This window comes from Ambystoma mexicanum, chromosome 9 (assembly GCF_040938575.1).
Source record: "Ambystoma mexicanum isolate Mex_15411 chromosome 9, UKY_AmexF1_1, whole genome shotgun sequence".
Lineage (NCBI taxonomy): Eukaryota > Metazoa > Chordata > Amphibia > Caudata > Ambystomatidae > Ambystoma > Ambystoma mexicanum.
Window position 1 is genome coordinate 33515572 of NC_090931.1, and position 23222 is coordinate 33538793.

Here is a 23222-nt window from a genome sequence, read left to right on the forward strand (position 1 = left end):
CCATAAAATAATAACAATGCTGTCCTAGTGGAGTCTCATCAAAATAAAAGGGCCTATACTAAAAAACCTATTGCCAATCCTTACTGCTAATGTACAAATAGTGTGGGGAAATGTTCATGAAACAGAAAGAAGTGTTCACAAAATAATAGGTCGGGATGTTCAGGCTGTTGGCCTCCCTTCCCCACGTTTTCAGCATGGGCCAAGGCGGTTCACTAGACCATAGCACACTCTTGGGCTTCTTCGGCACCGGGACACAGGTCCATTACCAACATCAGGGCCTTCTGTGCCCATGTCTCTTAAGTTATCAAAGTCTCTTGATGCAGAGGGCCTGATGAACCAAAAACAAACTAAAGGTTCTTTCACACATATGTAAGTCAGGTGAGTCACTCTCCAGCCTGGAACCTCCTCTTCCAGCTCAGATCCCTTTTATACAACTAGTTTCCCTCAGCCAAGCTCGGACCAGTCTCAGTTCAATTCGTTGGCATCCCTCAGCCGGGTTCACATTTGCCACAGCAATTCCTTTTCGCGAGTGACTCACGGTTCACCCCGGATCCCCCTCTTCCGGGCTCAGATCCCCTTTTCACAATTACAGTTTATATTAGCTATCAAAGACTTTCGAATGTGCACAGGGTTTGGCTTGACCCGTTGCAGGACCACTTCGATTTCCCAGTTCACAATTTTCCACTCTCAGTTGGATACCTAAGAGGCCTTTCGAATGAGCACCCACGTGGCGCCGGACCACTCTGTATGCAGTATTCACTTTAGTTTCAAAAGTTCAGTCACTCCTTGGATATTCAATTATATTTGCGTCATTCATCACATATGCCTTAAACTATGTTCTTTGCAGATTTCTTTATACAATGTTGCCGCTTGCAACCTTGGTTCTAACACAGACCGGTCTGCTATCAGTCTCCCTGACTCACCGGCTGTGTTGACTTTATTGGAGTGACTTTGTTGTCGGAGCCAACAACAGTACCACAGCGGCAATCCCTTCTGCCCGCCTCGGCCGTCGATGCGGGAAAGCCCTGGGTACCTTCCACACACAATGCACCTTTCTGCAGCTTTAGTTCCCGGTCTTATGTTTCTTATCCTCGAGGGCTCGTGGAAGTAACGATTTTCTTCCTCTGAAAAGGCCAAGGGCAATTCCCACCTTGCCATCCTTTCTGGTCTCGCCGTCTTTCCCCTCGTATTAAACTGCCATCTCGGAACTACTGCTTCCTCAGGTGTTTAACCTCGCTCAGAGTGTGCTTTCGTGCTCTGCCCTTTATCCATGTGGGGAAGTGTAATGGAAAGGTGAATGTAATTATCAGTAATTGCCTGACTCTGCCTGACCCTTGTGTTGGAACATGTACAGCTCTGGTGTTAGTCCGTTGTCGCTCACGGTGAACTCTCTGTGAGAAGGTGTTCGTGTCGGAAAAGGGTGGGTGGGTTGAGTTCCTAAGGTATCCTTACTGGTAGGATGGGGAAAAGGTGTTATTGGAAAGGGATACTGTGTCTTACCCTCCGGTGTCCCACTTCCACTCCCTGAGGAACCCTCATCCAGGTGATCCTCCCACACTGGTCCACCACCAGGAACTGGATCCAACAGCGATGGCCGTGTCCTGATCACCTGGATGACAGATCCCCGGGGACTAGCAGGTGAGACACCTCCAGGTTTCTCACATACCCTTCCCCTATGCAATGTGGATATGCCTGTTCTTTGTCCAGGTTCTTTGTTGTGAAGACCTGAGAGAGAACAGGCATGAGATATATCCAAGAGCTTTCACATATTCCATTGATTTTCCTTTGCTGATGTAGGTAGAGGTGGAGTGGTTTTATTGGTCTCTCTAAAGTAACCCATGAACTGGTCTCTAAGGGGTGACTCGGGTTTCATAAATTCTTTATATCTTGAAGGGGTTGATTGATTGATATTTTATTTCTATCGCGCCCATACACAAGTGTTTCAGAGCGCGACCAGGCAGGGAAAGGGAACAGGGGAGAACAAAAACAACGATCTTATTAGACCCAGTGACATTGAGAACGTGCAAGTGCAGGGTAGAGGGAGAAGGGGGAGAAGTGCATGGAAGGGGGAACAAAAGGAGACTGCGGAGCAAGAAGGAAAAAAATAAAAATAATAATAATAAAATAATAAATAAAAAAGGCAACAAACAATGGGAGTGCAGCCAGCAAGTGGCAAGTGCTGGGTTTATGGCAGCAGGCCGTGTAGGTCTGAAAGTGCAGGAAGAAAAGAGGAGGGCTGTATGTATACAGATACAGACCCCAGTGCAGGGGGTGGCCCGGAGGCAGTGCGTGAGGGTGGCAAGATGAGCAGGTACCTGGGCCCATAGGACAGAGGGTGGCCAGGTCCATGGTGCCGAGGGAGAGTAGAATCAACAGGGGAGAGGGGAGGAGAAGGCAGAAGCAAAGAGGAAGGTTTTGAGGTGCTTCCGGAACCAGAGATGGTTCTCCTCAAGTTTTAGAGTGGCAGGGAGGCTGTTCCAGAGGGAGGCCCCAGCCGAAGACAGAGATCTACCCCCAGCTCGTTTCTTTGAGAAACGACTGACCCTGGGGGAGTTAGAGGTAGAGAAACGGAGAGCTCGAGATGGGAGGTATTTGCAGAGGGATAGCTGAAGGTATGTTGGACCCAGGCCCCAGAAAGCCTTGTGGACAATGCAGAGGGGGTTTTGAATTTAATCCTTGCATCCACTGGGAGCCAATGGAGAGATTTCAGAGCTGGAGAGATACGATCCCAGGGCTTGAGGCCAAGGACAAGTCTTGCAGTCCTGTTCTGGATAAGTTGTAAAGGGCGGAGAGTAGAGGCAGGTAGATTAAGAAAGAGGCTGTTGCAATAGTCCAGCTTAGAGAGAACCAGAGCTTGGGAGACAGTGAGCTTCTCGGGGAATGAGAGGAAAGGAAGCATACCTCTGAGGAGGTGCAGTAGGAGGTTTGACTTTATTGATACATCAGCGATGTGGGCAGAGAAGGAGAGTGTGGAATCAAAGGTGACACCAAGGTTCTTGGCCTCGCAAGGGAGGCCGGCCAGAGAGTGTGGGGAAAGTAAGGTGATTGTGTGCCAATGAGGAGGATCTCTGTCTTGCTGGTATTAAGACAAAGATCGTTGGCGGCACACGAATCTTGGATGGCAGTTAGGCAATCAGTATGAGAGAGGTGGAGGAGGTGGCCGAGGGCAGCCAGAAATTTAGTTGAGTATTGTCTGCGTAGCACTGGAAGTTTGAGCAGAAAATGGCCATACAGTGGGCGAGAGTTGCCAGGTATTGGTTGAAAAGCCAGGGCGAGAGGTTAGACCTGTGGGGAACACCACAGGTGGACAGGAAGATAGATGATAGGAAAGACTCAAGTTGGACCTGGGAGGGTCGATCAGAGAGGAAAGAGGTCAGCCAGGCCAGAGCCTGAGCGGTGATGCCCAAGTTTTCCCGGAGACGGTTGAGCAGGATGGTATGGCTGACCGTGTCGAAGGCAGAGGAGAGATCAAGTAGGATGAGAACAGAGGGAATGCTAGAGTCAAGGTTGGAAAGCAGATCTTTACGGATGTTCAGGAGAGCAGTTTCCGTGTTTCTGCCAGATCTGAAGCCAGACTGATGGTCATGGAGACAGCCAACAGAATCAGAATGAAGGTTTAGCTGAGAGATGGCCAGCTTTTCAAGGAGTTTGCCTAAGAACGGGGTAATGGAAATTGGGTGATAGTTGGCCGGACAAGAGGGATCCGCTGTGGGTTTCTTGAGGAGAGGATGCACAAGGGAGTGCTTAAGAGGGGAGGGGGAGGATCCTGAGGCAAAGGAGAGGTTGCATAAGTCAGCAAGGGCCAGAGCGAGGGTATCAATGTGGTCCTTGAGAGTTTTAGAGGAACAGTGAGGAACCTGTTTTGACGAGGCTTTCATAGATCGGACTTGTCTAGCGACCTCATCAGGGGAGAAAGAGAAAAGGAAGAGAAAGAGGGTGGGGGGGTGGCTGGAGGAGGGTTAGTGAGTACCGACGGAGAAGGGAGAGGAGAGGGGGTGAAGGAGAGTGTGGACAGGATGTCCTGGGTTTTTGAGATAAAGTGTGAGGCCAGGGCATTGCAAAGAGCCTGAGAGGCAAAGGGAGGGGTAGAGACTGCAGCAGGCTTGGCCAGCTCCTTACAAATTTTAAAGAGTTCGGCCGAGCTGTTAGATGCCGCTGAGACACGGGCTTGAATGTGGACTCTCTTCTTGGTACAGACAGAGAGACGGTATTGCCTTTGGAGAAGGCGACAGGCCAGTTTGTCAGAGGATGAGCAGGAATCCCTCCATTTTCTCTCAGCCGCCCTACACCTACGTTTAAGTGTAGCTAGGTCGGAGTCATACCAGGAATTGCACTTGGCTTTGGACTTCAGGCGGATCCTCATGACAGGGGCAAGAACATCAAGAGTATCAGAAATAGAAGAATAGAGAGAAGACAGGGCTGTGTCAGGGTGTGAGTCAGCCAGAGGAAGAGGGGGTGGGGAGAAGGTGGAAGCAAAAGCCTCGACTGACACACGCTTCATGGGCCGGATGTCCAGGAAGGTAGGTGGCAGTGTTGTGGTAGGCTTGGCTTGGGGGGAAGAGAGAGAGAGATGAGAGGAGAGGAGGTAGTGGTCACTCCAGGAGAGGGGAGTGGTGAGAGGGATAGATAGGGGGAGGCTAGAGGAGATCAAGACATCAAGTGTGTGCCCTGCAGAGTGTGTTGGGCCAGATGGGAGGATAGAGAGGGAGAGGGAATTGCAGAGGTCGCGAAAGAGCATTGTTGAGGGACAGGGAGAATCAAGGTGAATGTTGAGGTCACCAAGGAGGAGGTGTTGAGTGGTTGAGGCCAGTATAGAGGAGGAGAGGTCAGCCCACTCAGAGAGAAAAGAGGTGATTTGACCAGGGGGCCGGTAGAGAGTGGCAACAGTAAGAGAGTGGCTAGGAGAGATTGAGAGCCTGCAGACGAGGCATTTGAAAGAGGAGTAGATCTGAGTGGGAATTATAGTGGCAGGAATCCACTCAGGAAAGATCAAGGCTACACCCCCTCCAGGGCGAGTGGATCTGGGTGCAGAGAGGATCTTGTAGCCATCAGGGAGGAGAGTGTCAAATCTCGTGACAGAGCTGCCCGTGAACCATGTCTCTGTAGAACCAAGAATGTCAAGGTCAAGTTCTTCAAGGAGGTGGCAGATGTCAGAGGAGTGTTTGACAGCAGAGCAAGAGTTGAGAGTGGCAAGATGAAGAAGGTTGCCGGCCTTAAAGACCTTCCGGGGAGGGGTACAAATCAGAGGTACGCCCTGCAGAGTTGTGGAGGTAGCCAGAAGAGGAGGGAAGAGTGGGCAAGGTAGCCAAGGACCCAGTCCCATATTGGAGAGTTAGAGTAGTAATTTGACTACCAGCAAGTCTGGGGTAAAAGATCTCCATAGGCAGGTGGGGTTTCCTGCAAGAGAGTAGAAAACGTAGGCAAGTCCCGACCCAGAATAACTTCCTCAGGGAGTCCTGGAATGATGGCTTAGGATATTAAACAGGACTCGCCCTGGATATTAATGCGTATGGGTATTTTGGGCTATACTTCATTGTCCCTGCGTACAAAGGTAACTCTTAGCTAGGGCAGCGTTCTCAAGGTCCTTTGTTGTGACCAAGTCAGCTCGTATAGCGGTTTGCTTGCTACCCGAGCCAAATAATGCCTTTACACTGCTTCCCATTCACCCAAGCCTTTTCATATGTGAAGTCAGCAGAAGACTGACAAACATATGCTAACGGTGTCTAAATCCTCTTCAGGTTCTTCCCACTCTTCTCACTTTAAACAGTCTATTTCCATAGGTCCGTCCCTTACATTTTTCAGGCAGTGTCTAGCTAAATGCCCCGTTTCTCTACAGGAAAAGCAGATAAGAGGGGGTGGTCTACCTCCTTTAGTTTCCTCCCGTCTGCTTTCGTCTTTGGTTTTAGGGTCAGAACTCTTGATTTCTTTTGGTATCCCTTCCTTGATTCTTTACGATCCCATTCGTTTGTCTACTCCCTGAGGTTGAGGTTGGTGTATAGGTTTGTAATCTTTCCGTTCCTCTCCTCCATGTGCCGAGTGGAAGTGTTTAGCTGCATCTGCGTGGTTTTATGTAGTTTCAGTGGCTATGGCTAGGGTAGGTCGACTTAATTGCAAGACAGCTTTTTGCCAAAAAGGGGTAAAGGAATTGGTGAACTGTTCTAAGGTGATCCTCTCTATTAACTCTTGTAGGGATTTGTTATTGATTTAAAGGGCTAGAATGTTTTTGACATGTTCACCCATTTCTAGGGGGTTTCTCCCGGGTTGAATCTAATGGCCCTCAATTTCTGCCTATAAAAATTGCAAGTTAGCTCCACTCTTTTCAACAACTCTTCTTTGATGGAAACAAAGGTGGCTCCCTGGGCAAGATTAAGAAGTTGATAGGCTGTTTGTAGTTCACCTTTCAAGAGAGGGGCCAAATGGCACCTTTTAAGATTCTCTTCCCATCCTAGTTGTTCAGCTAGATGTTTGAAATTCAAGAAAGAATTCCCTAGATCTTCGCCTTCTAGGTATTTATTTATTTATTTGTATTTGTAAAGCGCACAAGCAGCCCGCAGGCATCGAGGCGCTGTTGCAAAGATTGTCTTATATGAACATATGTCTCTTAGTTACGCAAATATAATTAGTTATTGGTTACATTGAGCTTGAAAAACAGTGTTGCCTTAGTTACAAGTGGCAAAATTGATACAGGAGAATGCAATAGCTGGTAGTTATAGAGAGCCTCAGTCAGGCGTGCTGATGGATGGCTCGGGTGAACAGCAGGGTTTTGATTTGTTTCCTGAATGCCAGGTGAGATACAGTGTTCCTAGCGTGTGGAGGGAGGGCATTCCAGCGTGTTGCTGCCAGAACTGGAAAGCTGGATCCTCCTGCTCGGGCTCTCCTGGATTTAGGAACGGATAACCTGTTAGCATAGGCTGTTCTGGTGGGTCTCGTGGGTTCTTGCCAAGTATTGGTGTGCCTGGTTGTGGAAGCATTTGTGTTTTATGGTCAGGGCTTTAAAGGCTATCCTCTCTTTGATGGGGAGCCAATGGACTTGTTTTCTTGTGTCGGAGATGTGTTCCCTTTTGGAGATGCCCGTGGCTGCCCCAAGGGCGTTATTCTGGACTATCTGTAGTTTGGAGAGGGTTTTATTGGAAGTCCCTAGGAAGAGGGCATTAAAATAGTCTAATCTTGATCCGATTATTGCTCTTGCAATGGTAAAACAGTTAGGCTTCGAGAGGTATGGTCTTACAGCATTGATGAGTTTGGAATGATATGCCAAGGTTGAGGCAATGGCATTGACCTGCCTGTTCGTTGAGAGGTCCAAGTCGAGGTAGACTCCCAAGGTTTTTACAGTTTGTAGTACTGGGATGGAAGAGTGGTCAATAGTAAAGGAGCTGTATTGTTTATCCAGCTTCTTAAGTGTGGCTGGTGATCCAATTATCAGAAGCTCGGTTTTATCCCCATTGAGGCATAACCAGTTTTCTGCCATCCGCGTTTGAATTGTGGAGTAGATTGAGTCGAGGGTAGCCTTATCGGCTTCGTAGTCACCTGTAAGCGGAATGAGGACCTGTGTGTCATCAGCATAGTTGGTATATATGATGCCCAAGGCGTCCAGGATCTGGAACAGTGGCCTGGTGAACAGGTTATAGAGAGTGGGGGAAATGCAGGATCCCTGTGGGACTCCACATTTAATGGGGCTTGGGTGGGCAAAGGCTGAGTCGGAAAAGACCTTCATAACCCTTTCCTGATGAAGAAACAAGGTGATCCAAGCTATGGCTGTAGGGGAGAAGTTAGTGGCAGTGGAGAGGTGTTGACAGAGTGTATTGTGATCTACCAGGTCGAAAGCCGCTGATAAATCAATGAGCAGAAGGAGCGCGGGTTTGCCCGCGTCTCTCAAATCGTCCATTTGATTTTTGAAGTCTGTGAGCGCAGTTTCAGTGCCGTGCCCGGTGCGGAATCCTGACTGCCTAAGACCAAGCACCTTGTTAGTTTCCAAAAACATCTGGATTTGCAAGTATGCTGCTTTGTCCAGGATTTTTAGGAGAAAAAGGACTGTCATAATGAGTCTGTAATTCCCTGGGGCAGTTGGGTCTAAGGTTGGTTTTTTTCAGAAGAGGGCGTACCCATGCTTCCTTGAGACTGGTGGGGATGCGGCCTGTTTGGAAGGATGCATTGATGAATGCAGTGAGAAAGGGGGTAAGGGGGCTGGCGCAATCTTTAATAAGTTGAGCTGGGCAGGCATCCCCCTTGCAGGCAGATGGTTTGATTGAATTCAGGAGAGCGATAACCTCTTGTTCGCTCATATCCTTAAACTCGAAGGATGGGGCGTTATTGCTGGTAAGTTTGAGCCAAGGTTATCTGGTGACTAAGGGCTTGTTGATGGGCTAGAATTCTGTTCTGGAGCAAGGTAAGTTTGTCTAGCATGGCTGTTTGGATTTGGTTGCACCACTTTTCATCCTTGTGGAGCTTTGGTGGAGGGGTAGTGGGAGTTCCCAATTCCCTAAAGATCGCAAAAATGTACTTCGTATCAGATTTAGAGTTCGCTATTCTTGAGTTGAGCGAGGAGGCTTTTGCTGTAATGATTGCTGTTTTGTATTCTTTTGATATGGTTTTGAGGGTGGACTTGGTGAGGACATTGGGGTCTGCTTTCCAGTGGGAAAGTGCTGTCCTTTTATTTGTTCTAAGGTCGTATAAATCCTTGGAAAGCCAGGCGTTAGAGTGCTTAGTTCGTTTGGCCTTTTTCAGGGTGAGAGGTGCAACAGCTTCCACTGCCTGAGAGATGATTGTTGTGAATGCTTCAGCAAGAATGTATGGATCGTTAGAGCTCAGGGACTGGAGGGTCGGTACTAGTAGGTAGTACCCCCTGTGGTAGTAGGGGTCTACTTCGCAACTCAACCAGTTTTGTTAGATTTTCTTGTATCCTAGCGTCAGCCTGCATTTGATGGGCCGCCAACTGTGCTATGACATTAGCTAGGTCGGCCAATTCTTCAGGTGGGGTAAGGGTTCCTTCTCTGTTTATTTCTGAATCAGAAAAGAAAACAGGTTTCGACTCCCTCGGATAAAGTTTTGAAGTCATCTGATTCTTCTGAGTCTGATCTTCCCAAAGGGATTCACCTCAGTAGGTTGGTCTCTAATTTTGATGGCCCCGCGAAGGATGGCAACTGGGTACCAAAAAAAAGTTTCAGGAGCGGGGGGGTTGAAGCACTAGGCCTAATAAAGGTGAAGGCTGGTCAAACTTTCAATATTAATCAATCCCACTGTTGTATATTATAATGGGAGAGAGGAAGGGTGTCTAATAGTAGTTGAGTTTTAAAGTATAGACCTTGTTGACCATTCGGGATACGTAGTTGAGAGAGCAAAACCTCTTTTAGCGTGGATACACGGTCAGAGTCAAAGAGTTCAACGATTCTATTTTCCCCTTCTGGTGGCATGACAATTATCAGCATGGATTTCAATTTTTATCAGTTGAATCACATCCCAATCTTGACACCATATGTAAGGAAGGCATGGAATCAAAGTAAGATAGACACAAGTGACCACAGTTCAAGGGGGTTTATTGAACCTTATCAAGGGTGTGATAAATGCCCATCTAAACCTAAAAGTAAGATGTGAGCGAGCTACGAGCATCAAATAATAATGCCGTCCTAGTGGAGTCTTGTCAATATAAAAGGGCCAATACTAAAAAACGTAGTGCCAATCTTTACTGCTAATTTACAAATAGTGTGGGGAAATGTTCACGAAAAAGAAAGAAGTGCTCATAAAATAATAAGTCAGGATGTTCAGGCCGTTGGCCTCCCTTGCCCACATTTGCAGCATGGGACAAGGTGGTTCACTCAAGCATAGCACACTCTTGGGCTTCTTCAGCACGGGGACACAGTTCCATTACCAATATCAGGTCATTCTGTGCCCAAATATCTTATGTTATCAAAGTCTCTTGATGCAGAGGGCCTGAAGTACCAAAAACAAACAAAGGTTTCTTTCACAAATATGCAGGTCAGGTGAGTCACTCTTCACCTGGGATCACCCTCTTCTGGGCTCAGATCCCTTTTACACAACTAGTCTCCCTCAGCCGGGCTCAGACCAGTCTCATTTCAATTCGTTGGCATCCCTCAGCCGGGTTCACATTTGCCACAGCAATTCCTTTTCCCAGGTGACTAGCGGCTCACCCCGGATCCCCATCTTCCGGGCTCAGATCCCCTTTTCACAATTACAGTTCAGATTAGCGATCAAAGACTTTCAAATGTGCACAGGGTTTGGCTTGACCCGTTGCAGGACCACTTCGAATTCCCAGTTCACAATTTTACACTCTCAGTTGGATACCTAAGAGGCCTTTCGAATGAGCATCCACGTGGCGCCGGACCACTCTGTATACAGTATCCAGTTTAGTTTCAAAAGTTCAGTCACTCCTTGGATATTCAACTATAATCGCATCATTCATCACATACGCCTTAAACTCTGTTTTTTGCAGATTTCTTCATACAATGTTGCTGCTTTCAACGTTGGGTCTAACAGACCGGTCTATTATCAGTCTCCCCGACTCACCGACTGTGTTGACTTTACTGCAGCGGATTTGTTGTGGGAGCCAAGGACAGTACCATAGCGGCAATCCCTCCTCCCCGCCTTGGCTGTCGATGCGGGAAAGCCCTGGGTACCTTCAACACGCAATGCACCTTTCTTCAGCTTTAGTGCCCAGTCTAATGTTTCTTATCCTTGAGGGCTTGTGAAAGTAACGGTTTTCTGCCTCTGAAAAGCCTTGCAACCCTTTCTGGTCTCACTGTCTTTCTCCTCATATTACACTGCCAATCCCAGAACTGCTGCTTCCATGGGTGTTTTGCCTCGCTCAGAGTGTGCTTTCGTGCTCTGCTTTTTCTCCGTTTGTGGAAGTGTAAAGGAAGTCAGGTGTGTGTAATTATCAGTAATTGCCCGACTCTGCCTGCCCCTTGTGTCGGGACACGTTAGGTATATAGCTCTGGTGTTAGTCCGTTGTCACTCACGGTGAACTGTCTGTGAGAATGTTTGTGTCAGAAAGAGGGCCGGGGGGTCTAGGGTTGGCGTCCTAGTTATCCTACCTGGTAGGATGGGCAAAAGATGTTATTTGGAAGGGGATACCGCGTCTCACTCTCCGATGTCACACTTCCACTCCCCAAGGACCACTCATCCAGGTGATCCTCCCGCACTGGCCCACCTCCAGGGACTGGATCCAATAGCGATGGCTGTGTCCTGGCCACCTGGACGACCGATCCCCAGGGACTGGCGGGTGAGACACCTTCAGGTTTCTCACAAATGCCAGTAATCATCATAAATTATGTGGTAACACCCAATTAGATTGAAAAAAACTGACCGTATGGCTGTTTTGATCTATTTGGGTTTGCCGTTTTGGTCGAATACAAAAAATACTGAATATGAGGAGCGGGGGCTGCAGGGCTATCCCCCTGCTCCCCATGTCCCCTTAAAGCCAAATCACAAGTAGTCATGGTTGGAGATTTCAACTTAGGTTTTCACGATCAATCAGACACTGGCGAAAAAAACAAAGAATGCACTGAAAAACCTAGACTTTTCACAATACATTTTGGAACCCACACACTCTGGGGGTAGAATCTTAAACTGGGCAGAGGCGCACGGGACTCAACCTAACACGATCGAAGTCCAACCTTGGCCCTGGTCTGATCATTCTTTCATAAAGTTCAATCTGCCCATCGGCAAGGCCATAAAGAAACCTACCCAACCACGGGAGAACCTTTTCTGTTGCAATCTGCGTAAACTTACCCCTGAGGCTTTAGAACCTCTTTTTTCCCCCCTTATTTGAATCATCTTCCCCAGTACAAATCTGCATCGGACCTATCAGCAGCTTATAACAAAATGATGGGTAAAGCAGTTGACACTCCAGCTCCACTGAAGCGAAGGCCTGGCAAAACCGCACAGTCCAACATTTGGTATTCCTCTAAAATTCAAAAACTAAAACTTTAAAAAAATAAAACCTTTTGAAATTGGCAAAAATCACTTTCAGACATCGATAAGACTAAGTATAGCCTTGCAGCCAAGAACTATTTAAGATCCTCAAACGAGCCGAAGATCCTTACCCTTGCACCTCTACGATCATTAAAGATTCAGCTTGGTGCACTAAAATCGGAAATGCCATGACCAATAGGATAAATGGTATCAAAAAAGCCATTAAAGTAAGGCGTATTCACTTATCCCCCTTGTCCACCGTCATTCAATAGCAATGCTCAGTCTGACATTTCTAAATCCTTCACCTTTTCAGAGGTTAGCGAATGGGATATCTGTCACCTTCTTTCCAAGTTGAAACCCACTATCTGTAAAGGCGATGCCTGTCCAGCCAAAACTGTGAAGGCCTGCGCCCATCTACTTGCCCCACTTATCACAACATTTGTGAACCTGTCCTTTCGGGACATGTCAGTTCCTGCCGATGTGAAGCAGGTGTGGATTACTCCACTCCTTAAAAAGCCTTCCCTAGATCCTCTTTTGGCGAGCAGCTACCAACCCATTACCAACTCCCCCATTCTTTTGAAAGTTTTGGACAAAGTTGCTAACCAACACATTCAGGCATTTTTAACTGAGCACTGTATTCTTGGTCACAAACAATCAGGTTTTCAGAGCGTACATAGTACTGAGTCCACTCTGTTGGACCTGAAAACGAACACCCTACGTACCATGGAGAAGGGCAAGACCTCACTACGGATGCTGCTGGATCTAACAGCCGCATTTGACTTGGTCGATCATTCCATTCTTGCCAACAGGCTATTAGAACAGGCCTATTTCTCCAAGGAAGCAGTCAATTGGGTTATTGCTTTCTTGTCAGAAGGTTCAGCCAAGGTCTTCCATGGAGAAGCTGCATCAGAGGGTTCAATTCTTCACTGTGGGGTACCACAGGGTTCTTGCCTTTCCCCCACTCTGTTTAACCTTTCATGCTCATTCGGTTTGATCTTTTGGACGCCAAAGGCACTTGCTATGCCAACTACGCCGATGATACTCAGTGTCTTTTTCCGCACTCTAGGGACTATATAAAAGACACTGGAGTCATCAATGGTACCTACAACCTTATCCACCACTGGATGGCAGTAAATGGATTAGCCATGAATAGCTCACAAATTGAGATCACGATTCTAGGCACAGGCCCCAAATTGCGACTCTTGGATCCAGCCTTTGCGCATGTCAAAATTGTGGACTGTTTCCTCCCCACCCGAAAAAAGTAAAAACCCTAGGAGTGACTTTTAACCAAGAGCTCTCGATGAAACACCACGTTGGCTGCCTGGTTTCCAATGCAACCTACTACATAAAACTCCTGACTCAAATCATGCCTTCCCTAGACATATACAGTTGTGCCACACTAGCCAGGGCCATTATTGGTAGCCAACTGGACTACTGTGCTAGCAGTCTATTGGGGGTGAGCAAGGGGGAACTTAACCATCTGCAAGTAGTGCAAAACAATGCTGTAAGGTGGTAATGGGATTATCCAAGTTGGATCATGTATCGTCTGCCAAGAGAGAACTGCATTGGCTGCCCATTCCAAAGAGAATCCATTACTGCACCTTCTGCATAGCACACTCCTGTCTCTTTTGCCAGAGTCCATCCTAACTGGCCCATCAGTTGAAATGGCTCCCTGACAGACGCTGCCTGAAGTCAAACAACTCAGGGCTAATAGGTGCACCGAAAGCCAAATTGGTCCTGGTACAGAACAGCTGTTTTCCATTCTCTCCCTCTCATTTGTGAAATACCCTTCTGCCTGATCTTCGGCTCTGCCCGAGCCTTTCTATTTTCAAACGAAAGTTGAAAACAGTTCTATTTGAATAACTTCACCTAGGATGCCTGCCGCAACCTAGAGAAAAAGAAAGGAGAGGTGGCTACTACCTATAGCGCCTACAGACTTCTAATAATCTAAACAAGTAAAAAGTAACCAAGCATGAGCAGAGAGTTTCAAACAATTATGGATTTTATCGAAAAGTTGATTTATTGGAAACCCTAGTGTTAATTCACAGTAGGTGTTTCAAAAGAAATTTTTGGGAGTTCAAAAAGAAAAAAGGAGAAAACTATTTTTGTGAGCCAAATCCTTAGAGGTCCTTAACAGTTAAGTTACTTCTTTGTTGAAGGTGGGTTTTGTGATTTCTTGTTGTCTTTACTTTGCCCAATTAGGTTTATGCGTATTTCTATGAGCAATAGGATCCGTAGTTCAAGAGTTGATTGTTGAAAAACTCTAAATCCCTTAGATAAGGTCCTAGTACACTTTGTTTGTTGAGATTCTTTAGATCCCGCTAGGTCCCTTTTGTAAGGTCCATGATGCATATAGTTTGTTGAGATTCTTTGGATTCCTCGACACGTGTTTCCCCAATATTATTTTATTGGTTCTTCAGGAGGGGTATATTCATTTTGTTCAAGCGCTGTTTTGAATTGAAAAAAGGGAAGATTAGTGTTCTAATGGTTTGTAAGGAGTTTGTAAGGAGTTTGTTTCTGTTAAAAGCTTGACTAAACATGCTCAAGCTTGTGAGGTTAGAGGACAATATAGGTTTGGTGAGATACATATGCATACTTAAAGCCGCAACCTAGTCGGTCCACCCGTAGTATCCTTCACTGCTTTTTGTTCTTTGTTGTCTGTTATGTTTCAGTGCTCTTACGCCTCAGGGCCTTTGTCTTCAGCGCTTAAGAAATAAATAAAATAAATATTCGGTATTTGGGAGGATCGGGGGTGCGGGGTGTCCCCTGCATCCTTACCCATTGGCGGCAGGGGACAAAAATTGCTCGGGCCCCCGTTTTTAATGAACGGTCAAAACTGGGGCTCGAGCAATTTCACTGCAGGCAATCCACCCGCAAACAAAGGGTTTGCGGGCAGACAACTGTATTACAGTTACGTTATGTAACTCTCTTGCTTTCTTCCAATACAGGGCTTCCCGTTCTCTTAGGCTGTCAGCCTCAATATTACCATCTCTTCTGTAACTTTCATGCGGTCCCCGGGGTCTCCCTCTTATTAAAATTACCCTGATACCTTCAGTCAGCTTGGGTTGATTCCACAGTCTCGGCGAAGGAACGTGTCCGCTTTTCCCCTCCGATTTCTCACTTCTATCCCAGGCTCTTCCTGCTTGTTATGCTAACTCACGTTGCTCGGCACACTTTTACAGATGGGAGGACTCGCTCCTTGGACTGGTATGGGTCTCTTCATTGTTAGGCCGGTTCCCGACCCACCACGATCCTCTTGTGGATATGCCACTCTTCGGGACGATCTGCTGGACCCTGTCCGCACAGCAGTTGCTCCACTGTACGTTACGCCGGGCCTCCGGCATCTCACTTTGGCGTTCCAATTCGCTCATGTTGCCGCTGGCTCAGCAGCACAGCCCTGCTCTGCCTCTCTTATGCCTGCGTACATACGTACGCATGCACGCACATCTGAGGGCTTCCCCTGCATATGCTTCTCTCCCCGTCTCCATGATTTGCTTGCCCTTTTTACAGGTTTTACAAGGTAATCCCATAGATGCAGACAGTTTTGCTTGTGTAGGGAGATCCTTGTTGGGATGGGAGCCCTTGCTCCTAGAGGGGAGTCACTCCCAGTGAGGTCTCACTTACTCAGACCCCTAGGGAGGGTCTTGCCGAGGGGTCTCACCCCCCTAGCCTCACAGGGGGTGGCTCCCCCTGGGGAGAAGGAAGATTTGTCACATACCCTTCCCTTTAAGTGTGTGGCTTCCCCTTCAAGTTGGAGTGGGAATCGACTTAGAAAGTCTACATTTCTTTGTTCAATTCAACACTGAAAAACAGAAGGGTCACACGTCCAGAACCCATCTCATGACTTGTGGGTTAGAGTCTTTTCTGAGGCTTATCCAGGTTAGTGGTGAATGGTTTGTTACTAGCCTGTATTTTCTCCCAGTAAGGTAATATCAGAGATGTGTTACCTTCTTATAACTCTTCCCCCCTACCTTTTCCTACTCCCTCCAATACCGTGTCTAACTTTGCTCCTGTATCAGATTCTGAGGTGCCTCTTGTCTTGGCCAAAGTTCACCCCACTGCTGCCCCCACTGACCCTGTTCCTTCTTTACTTATTCCTAAAATCTACCCGCTTTTGGTACCCTTTCTTGCCTCTTTCTTTAATATCTGTCTCACCACCTCTACTTTTCCTTCTGCCTACAAACATGCAATTATCATTCCCATCCTCAAGAAACCTACAGCTAATCCCCTTCTTGTTTCTAACTTTCGTCTTATATATCTCTTACCTTTTCTGTCTAAGCTTCTTGAGCGTCTTGTTTATTCACAAATGTAAACATTCTTGTCTGGTCTATCTCTCCTTCCTCCGACTCAGTCTGGCTTTCGTCCCCGCCACTCTACTGAAACAGCCCTGACTTGCGTGCTTAACCCTCTTCTCACAGCTCGTTAGTCCAAACACTCTTCTGTTCTTATTCTTCTTGATCGGTCTGCTGCTTTTAACACTGTGGATCACTCTTTGCTTCTGGATTCTCTCTCTTCCTTTGGTTTTCGTGGGTGTGTTCTATCGTGGTTTTCAACTTATCTATCCAACCATACTTTTGCTGTCTCCTAGGGTGGCAACACCACTCCATCTTTTTCCCTCGATCATGGTGTTCCTTAAGGGTCAGTCATTGGTCCTTTTCTATTTTCCTTATATACTTCTTTTCTTGCCACCATTATATCATCTTTTGGAGTATCAAACCACTTCTATGCTGATGATACTCCTCTTCCTTTCCTTCTGATCCTTCACACCTCATATTCATCACACTCTCTCATCTTGCCTCTCTGCTATCAAATCCTGGATGACCTCTCATTTCCTTACTTTAAATGTCGGAAAGACTGAAGTCTTATTCTTTCCCACCAACACACTCTTGTCACAGTCTCCTCCCTCTTCTATTTCTTTTTCTCCCTCCAGTCTCTCTATTTCTACCACTGCCAGCAATCTTGGTCTTTATTTCGATTCTTATCTTTCCTTTGCCCATCATATCTCCCTTACATCGCGTGCCTGTCGATTTCATCTCTACAATATTCGCAAAGTTCGCCCTTTTCTTACTTTTCATGCCACAAAACGTCTTGTCTCTTCACTGGTCTTCTCCCGACTATTCTACTGTTCTGTTCTGTTCTTTGGTCTTCCCTGCTCACGCCTTGCTCCTCTTAAATCAATCATTCTTCTATTTGCTCACTCTGCCTTCTCTCTTATCGGGACTCAATCTCTTCTTCTCCTGCCTCACTCGGCTGGCTGTCTTTCTACTCTCAGCTTAAATATAACTTTCTTGGTCTAGTTTTTAAATCTCTTTACGGACTCGCCCCTGACTACCTTGCATCTCTCCTTTCATTTTATTCTCCTTCTCGCTCCCTCCGCTCTGCTGGTCTCTTCAGACTTAATGTTCCCCGTCCCCCCTGAGCTCAATCCCGCTTTCGTTCTTTTCAGCTCCTTGCCCCTCTTCACTGGAACCTGCTCCCCCTGTCTCTTCGTTCCATTACTTCCTATCCTCTGTTCCATTCCTCTCTAAACACTCACCTGCTTCAGTCCTCTGATTGATTGATCCCGGCAGTATATGAACACCGATTTGCATTTCTGATTTTATGTACTGTTGATCGTCCTATGTAAATCGTTTTGGAAAAAGTCGTTTTATAAAGCACAATAAAAATACAAATATAAATACCATCCACTTTCTAGCCAGAGCTTTGAGTTTTATGGTGGCATATGATTGTCCTCGAGGAAAGAGTTTCCTATTGGTGTACAAGATGGGATGTTCAATACCATTGTGTTCTTGGGACAGTACCGCTCCTAATCCAACCTTGGAAGCATCCATTTGTCGGTTAAACTCTCTATTAAAATTTGACATTTTAAGGATAGGTTCGTGAACTAGGATATTGATATTGATATTTTATTTCTATCGCGCTAATACACAAGTGTTTCAGAGCGCGAAAAAGGCAAGGGAGGGGAACAGAGGAGAACAAAACAGCGATCTTACTAGGCCCAGTGACATTGAGAACACGCAAGTGCATGGGAGGGGGGAGGGGAAAAGGGCATGGAAGGGGGAGAAGTGGAAAGTGCGAAGCAGAGGAGAAACAGATAAATAACAATAAATAAATAATAAAGGCAACAAACAGTGGTAGTGCAGCCAGCAATTTGCAAGTGCTAGGTTTAAGGCAGCAGACAGGGTAGGCCTGATAAGTGCAGGAAGAAAATGGGGGGGGGCTGTATGGGTACAGATACAGACCCCAGTGCAAGGGGTGGCCCAGAGGCAGTGCAGGAGGGTGGCAGGGTGAGCAGGTACCTGGCCCGGAGGACAGAGGGTGGCCAGGTGCACGTTACAAGAGAGAGCAGAGCAGCAGGAGAGAGGGGGTGCGAAGGCAGAAGAAAAGAGGAAGGTCTTGAGTTGACTCCGGAACCAGAGATGGTTCTCCTGAAGTTTTAGAGTGGCAGGAGGCTGTTCCAGAGGGAGGCCCCAGCAAAAGACAGGGATCTACCCCCAGCTTGTTTCTTTGAAAAATGACTGACCCTGAGGGAGTTCGAGGTAGAGGAGCGAAGAGCTCGAGAGGGGAGGTATTTGCAGACGGATAGCTGAAGATATTTTGGACCCAGGCCCCAGAAAGCCTTGTGGACAATGCAGATGGATTGGAATTAAATCCTTGCCTCCACTGGGAGCCAATGGAGAGATTCCAGAGCTGGAGAGATACGATCCCAGGACTTGAGGCCAAGGACAAGTCTCGCAGTCCTGTTCTGGATTTGTTGCAGAGGGCGGAGAGTAGAGGCAGGTAGATTTAGAAAGAGGCTGTTACAATAGTCCAACCTAGAGAGAACCAGAGCTTAGGATACCATGAGCTTCTGGGGGAAGGAGGGAAAAGGAAGAGTACCTCTGAGGAGGTGCAGTAGGAAATTTGACTTTTTAGAGACTTCAGAGATGTGGGCAGAGAAAGAAAGGGCGGAGTCAAAGATGACCCCGAGGTTCTTAGCCTCGCAGGTGGGGGTAGGAGTAGGGCCAAGGGAATCCGGCCAGAGAGTGAGGAGAAAGGATGGTGAAGGTGTGCCGATGAGGAGGATCTCCGTCTTGCTGGCATTCAGACAAAGATCATTGGCGGCACACCAATCTTGAATGGCAGTTAGGCAATCAGAGATGAGAGAGGGAGAGGAGGTGGCAGAGGGCAGCCTGAAAATGAGTTGAGTGTCGTCAGCGTAGCACTGGAAATTTGAGCAGAAAATGGCAATGCAGTGGGCGAGAGTTGTCAGGTATTAGTTGAAAAGCCAGGGCGAGAGGTTAGACCCCTGGGGAACACCACAGGTAGAGAGGAAAATAGATGAAAGGAAGGACTCAAGTTGGACCTGGGAGGGTTGATCTGAGAGGAAAGAGGTCAGCCAGGCCAGAGCCTGATCAGTGATACCCAGGTTTTCACGGAGACGGTTGAGCAGGATGGTATGGTTGACCGTGTCAAAGGCAAAAGAGAGATCGAGGAGAATGAGGGCAGAGGGAATGTTAGAGTCAAGGTTGGAGAGCAGATCTTCACGGATGTTTAGGAGAGCAGTTTCTATGCTTCTGGCAGCTCTGAAACCAGACTGGTGGTCATGGAGACAGCCAACAGAATTGGAATGAAGGTTAAACTGAGAGATGGCCAACTTTTCCAGGAGTTTGCCCAGAAAGAGAGTAATGGAAATTGGGGGATAGTTAGCTGGACAAGAAGGATCAGCTGTGGGTTTCTTGAGAAGAGGATGCACAAGGGAGTGCTTCAGAGGAGAGGGGAAGGATCCTGAGGCAAAGGAGTGTTGCAAAAATCAGCAAGGGTCGGAGCGAGGGTGTCAGTGTGTGGTCCTTGATGGTTTTAGAAGATGTGCTTTAAGCCTTCAAAACATTGTTCTTGTTCTTTTCCCCAGATCAGCTTTTGGGGTTGGGAATTTTTCAGTTTGTCGGTGAGGCTAGCCGCCAAGATATAATTATTAGGGATAAACTTGAGGAGAACCATCTCCGGTCCCGAAGCACCTCAAGTCCTTCCTCTTTGCTTCTGCCTTCGCCCCCCCTCTCTTCTGCTGATCTGTTCTCTCTCAGCACCGTGCACCTGGGCTACCCTGTGTCTTCCGGCCCAGGTATCTGCTCACCCTGCCACCCTCCCGCACTGCCTCCGGGCCACCCCTTGCACTGGGGTCTGTATCTGTACCCTTATAGTCCCCCCCCTCGTTTCTTCCTGCACTTATCAGACATACCATGTCTGCTGCCTTAAACCCAGCACTTGCCACTTGCTGGCTGCACTACCACTTTTTGTTGCCTTTATTATATATTTATTATTATTTATCTGTTTCTCCTTTGCTCCGCACTTTCCCCTTCTCCCCCCCTCTATGCACTTTTCCCCTCTCCCTCTCCCATGCACTTGCACGTTCTCAATGTCTCTGGGCCTAGTAAGATTGTTGTTTTGTTCTCCCCTGTTCCCGTCCCTTGCCTTGTTGTGCTCTGGAACACTTGTGTATGAGCGCGATAGAAATAAAATATCAATATCAAAGTTCAGGTAATACATGGTTAATCCAAGGAAGGCCAGTTGGTGTCCATTGTAAAGAATTCACTTCATCGTTCTAGGGTTGGATAATTCAATTTGCAACAAAGTATCCCAGATACTAGACGGCTGACTGAGCGAGATGGCACCTCTTTGGATTAGACCTTAATCCTGCTTTCCTTAGGCCACAGGCAATGGTCTATAGATGTTGTGGATGTTCCAGTCAGGTGGTACTGTATACCACTATATCATCTAAATAAACTCCATAGAAAGCAGTATAGGATCGCAATACTTTGTCCATGAAGCGTTGGAATGTTGCTGAAGCCCCATGTAGACCAAAGGGAAGCGCCCTAAATTGAAATAAGCATTGTTGTGTGGAAAATCAGTCTTCTCCCTATCCCCCGGATTCAGGGGAACTTACTTGCCAATGCAATTTGTTCAAGTCGAGGGTGGAGATGTATTAGGCTGTACCCAATTATTCAGTTAGCTCATACATTTGGGGCATGGGATCATTATCAAAGCTGGAAATTGAATGGAGTTTCCTGAATTCAATGCAAAAATGCCAGGAATTATCGGGCTTAGCTACTAGGACAATCGAGGAAGACCAAGGACTCTCAGAATGCTCGTTGATATCAGCCCAAAGCATTTCTTCTACTTCTTCCTCATTGATCTTCCTCCTTGCTTCGGGTAGTCTGTATGGTTTTAAGTTTACTACTGTCCCTGTCAGGGTGCAGATACAATGAAAGAAATGAGTGATCATACCTGATTGTTAAGAAAACACCTCGGGGAACTGTGCCAAGAAGTCATCATGATCTTCCAGTTGGAAAAGAGGTAATGTTTTGGGGACTAGTTGGCTCTCTAGTTAGGATTCTGTTAGGAGTGCTGCCATAGTCATTGTGGTCTCTTCAGTGAGGCCGCTTTTCCATTCTTTTAACAAATGTATGTGGAATAGTTGTGTTTTCTGACATCTGTCAGGCTGGGAGATCAGATCATTTAATGGGCCTTTTTCTCTAATATTTGACATGGGCCATACCACATCGAAATCCTCTTTTTCTCCGATGCATTACCTAAGCCAATAGAAGGGACACAATGTTATTGTGATTTAAAGGCAACCCATAGATGCAGACAGTTTTGCTTCTGTAGGGAAATACTCGTGGAAATGGGAGTCCTTGTCCCATAGAGGGGAGTCACTTCTAGTGAGGTCCCACTACCCCAGACCCTTAGGGAGCGTCTTGCTCAGCGGGCTCACCTCCCTAGTCTCACAGGGAGTGTCTCTCCCTGGGGAGAAGGGATGAACAACCTAGAGTTGTCTCATAAACCATAACTATTTCATTATAAATACATTTGGAATGCATTTGAAAACAGACAATTTTTTCCAGACTCTGAAAACACAGCCAATGTTATGTTTCTGAAACATTTGATATAACATATTATAGACCGAATCTATTTGTTCTACAAAATTATTCCTACTGCTAGAGTCCCTACACTAGTGAAAGTAGTGAGAGAGGTTAGGGCGAGCACCTTGTCTATCCCCTCACCTGGATAGGCGGCACCATAGCGCCTTCTAGGGTCAGTACATCACATGCAGGGATAGCAAGTATCTTTATAGGGACATTTAGTCATATGTAGGGACTCTAGCAGTAGGAATAATTTTGTAGAACAAATAGATTCTGTCTGTAATGTGTTACATTGAAGTTGGGTTGAGACAGAACGAGCTAACCCTGTGACTCCACTTGTAAGCTAATACTGAAACATTTGAGCCTGGTTTACCCTCTATGCCCATCTACAAACATAACCCCAAGCAATAAAAACATATATGTATCCTGTGCAGCTCAAGGTCTAAGGATAATATAAGCAGAACTAGCTGCTAAGTGTGAGATTCTGCATGTATAAAGCTAAGCCTCTAATGCTTAGAATACTCAGCCTATGCCCAACCCATTTCAGTCAAGTACCAAAAACATGGCCCAATGTTTTACATTTTGGAGTCTAAAACATCTGCAATAAAAATGGGTGAATAGGGATTGCCAACTTCTGTGTATTCAGGCATTTTCAATGTTCACTCATATTGGTTCAGGGTCATGTCTTAAGGTGCATTTGCTGTACAACTCACATATCTGACTGATAAGCGGCAGTATGCCGTTTGGCTGAGTAGCTCAGATTGATATACCCTGTACAGCTTCTCATCCCTGGCTAGCTGGAATCATAGAGTGCACACTTACGTAGTGAGTGTGTTTAAGCCACAGGCTTTCATCTTCAGCATCCGGTCTTGCCAATATTCCCGAGGCACTCTGAAATAATGCATAGAGCCCCCCAAAATCCTGAAGGGTACACCTTCCAGAAGAAATGTTGACCCGTCCGTCTGTAGTCCCATCTGCCGAGGCCACAATTTGAAGGGGAGCAGGTCAAACCTGGAATCAAAGAGAACATTTGTTACTCCTAAGTGCAGAAAAAATTATAGAGTGCTGGATGCATTGCTGGACACACAGTTAACTAGTGGTCCCTGCAATTGCACCGGTCATAGGGTCACAGAGCTGCCAGGAATATGCTCATGGGAATGTGAAGCACCCAAAGCAATGTGCATGTAGGAGTGGGAAGAGATCATGAACTCACTCTGAACCCCGCCAAGGTATCACCACACTTAACTTTATACATGATCCATATGTAACCCCTAGCCCCAAAAGGGGCCCCAGAAGATAGGGGGTTATGGGAAGCATATAAATAAATATATAAAGACAAGACACCCAGGAGTTTATTCAAAGCTTTATTAAATGTGTTTGTGTTGGACAGTGGAC

The 23222-nt window shown here is 46.8% G+C and overlaps 1 protein-coding gene across 2 annotated transcripts in view; it reads right to left on the reverse strand.

Annotated features, from left to right (window-relative positions):
- GLB1L2 (galactosidase beta 1 like 2) overlaps positions 1-23222 on the reverse strand; it is a 779452-nt gene that overhangs the window by 614059 nt on the left and 142171 nt on the right. For both annotated transcript variants that reach the window (XM_069614109.1, XM_069614108.1), the window contains exon 2: positions 22650-22838. In XM_069614109.1, coding sequence (XP_069470210.1) covers positions 22650-22838 — 189 coding nt within the window. The remainder of the gene's footprint in view (positions 1-22649; positions 22839-23222) is intronic.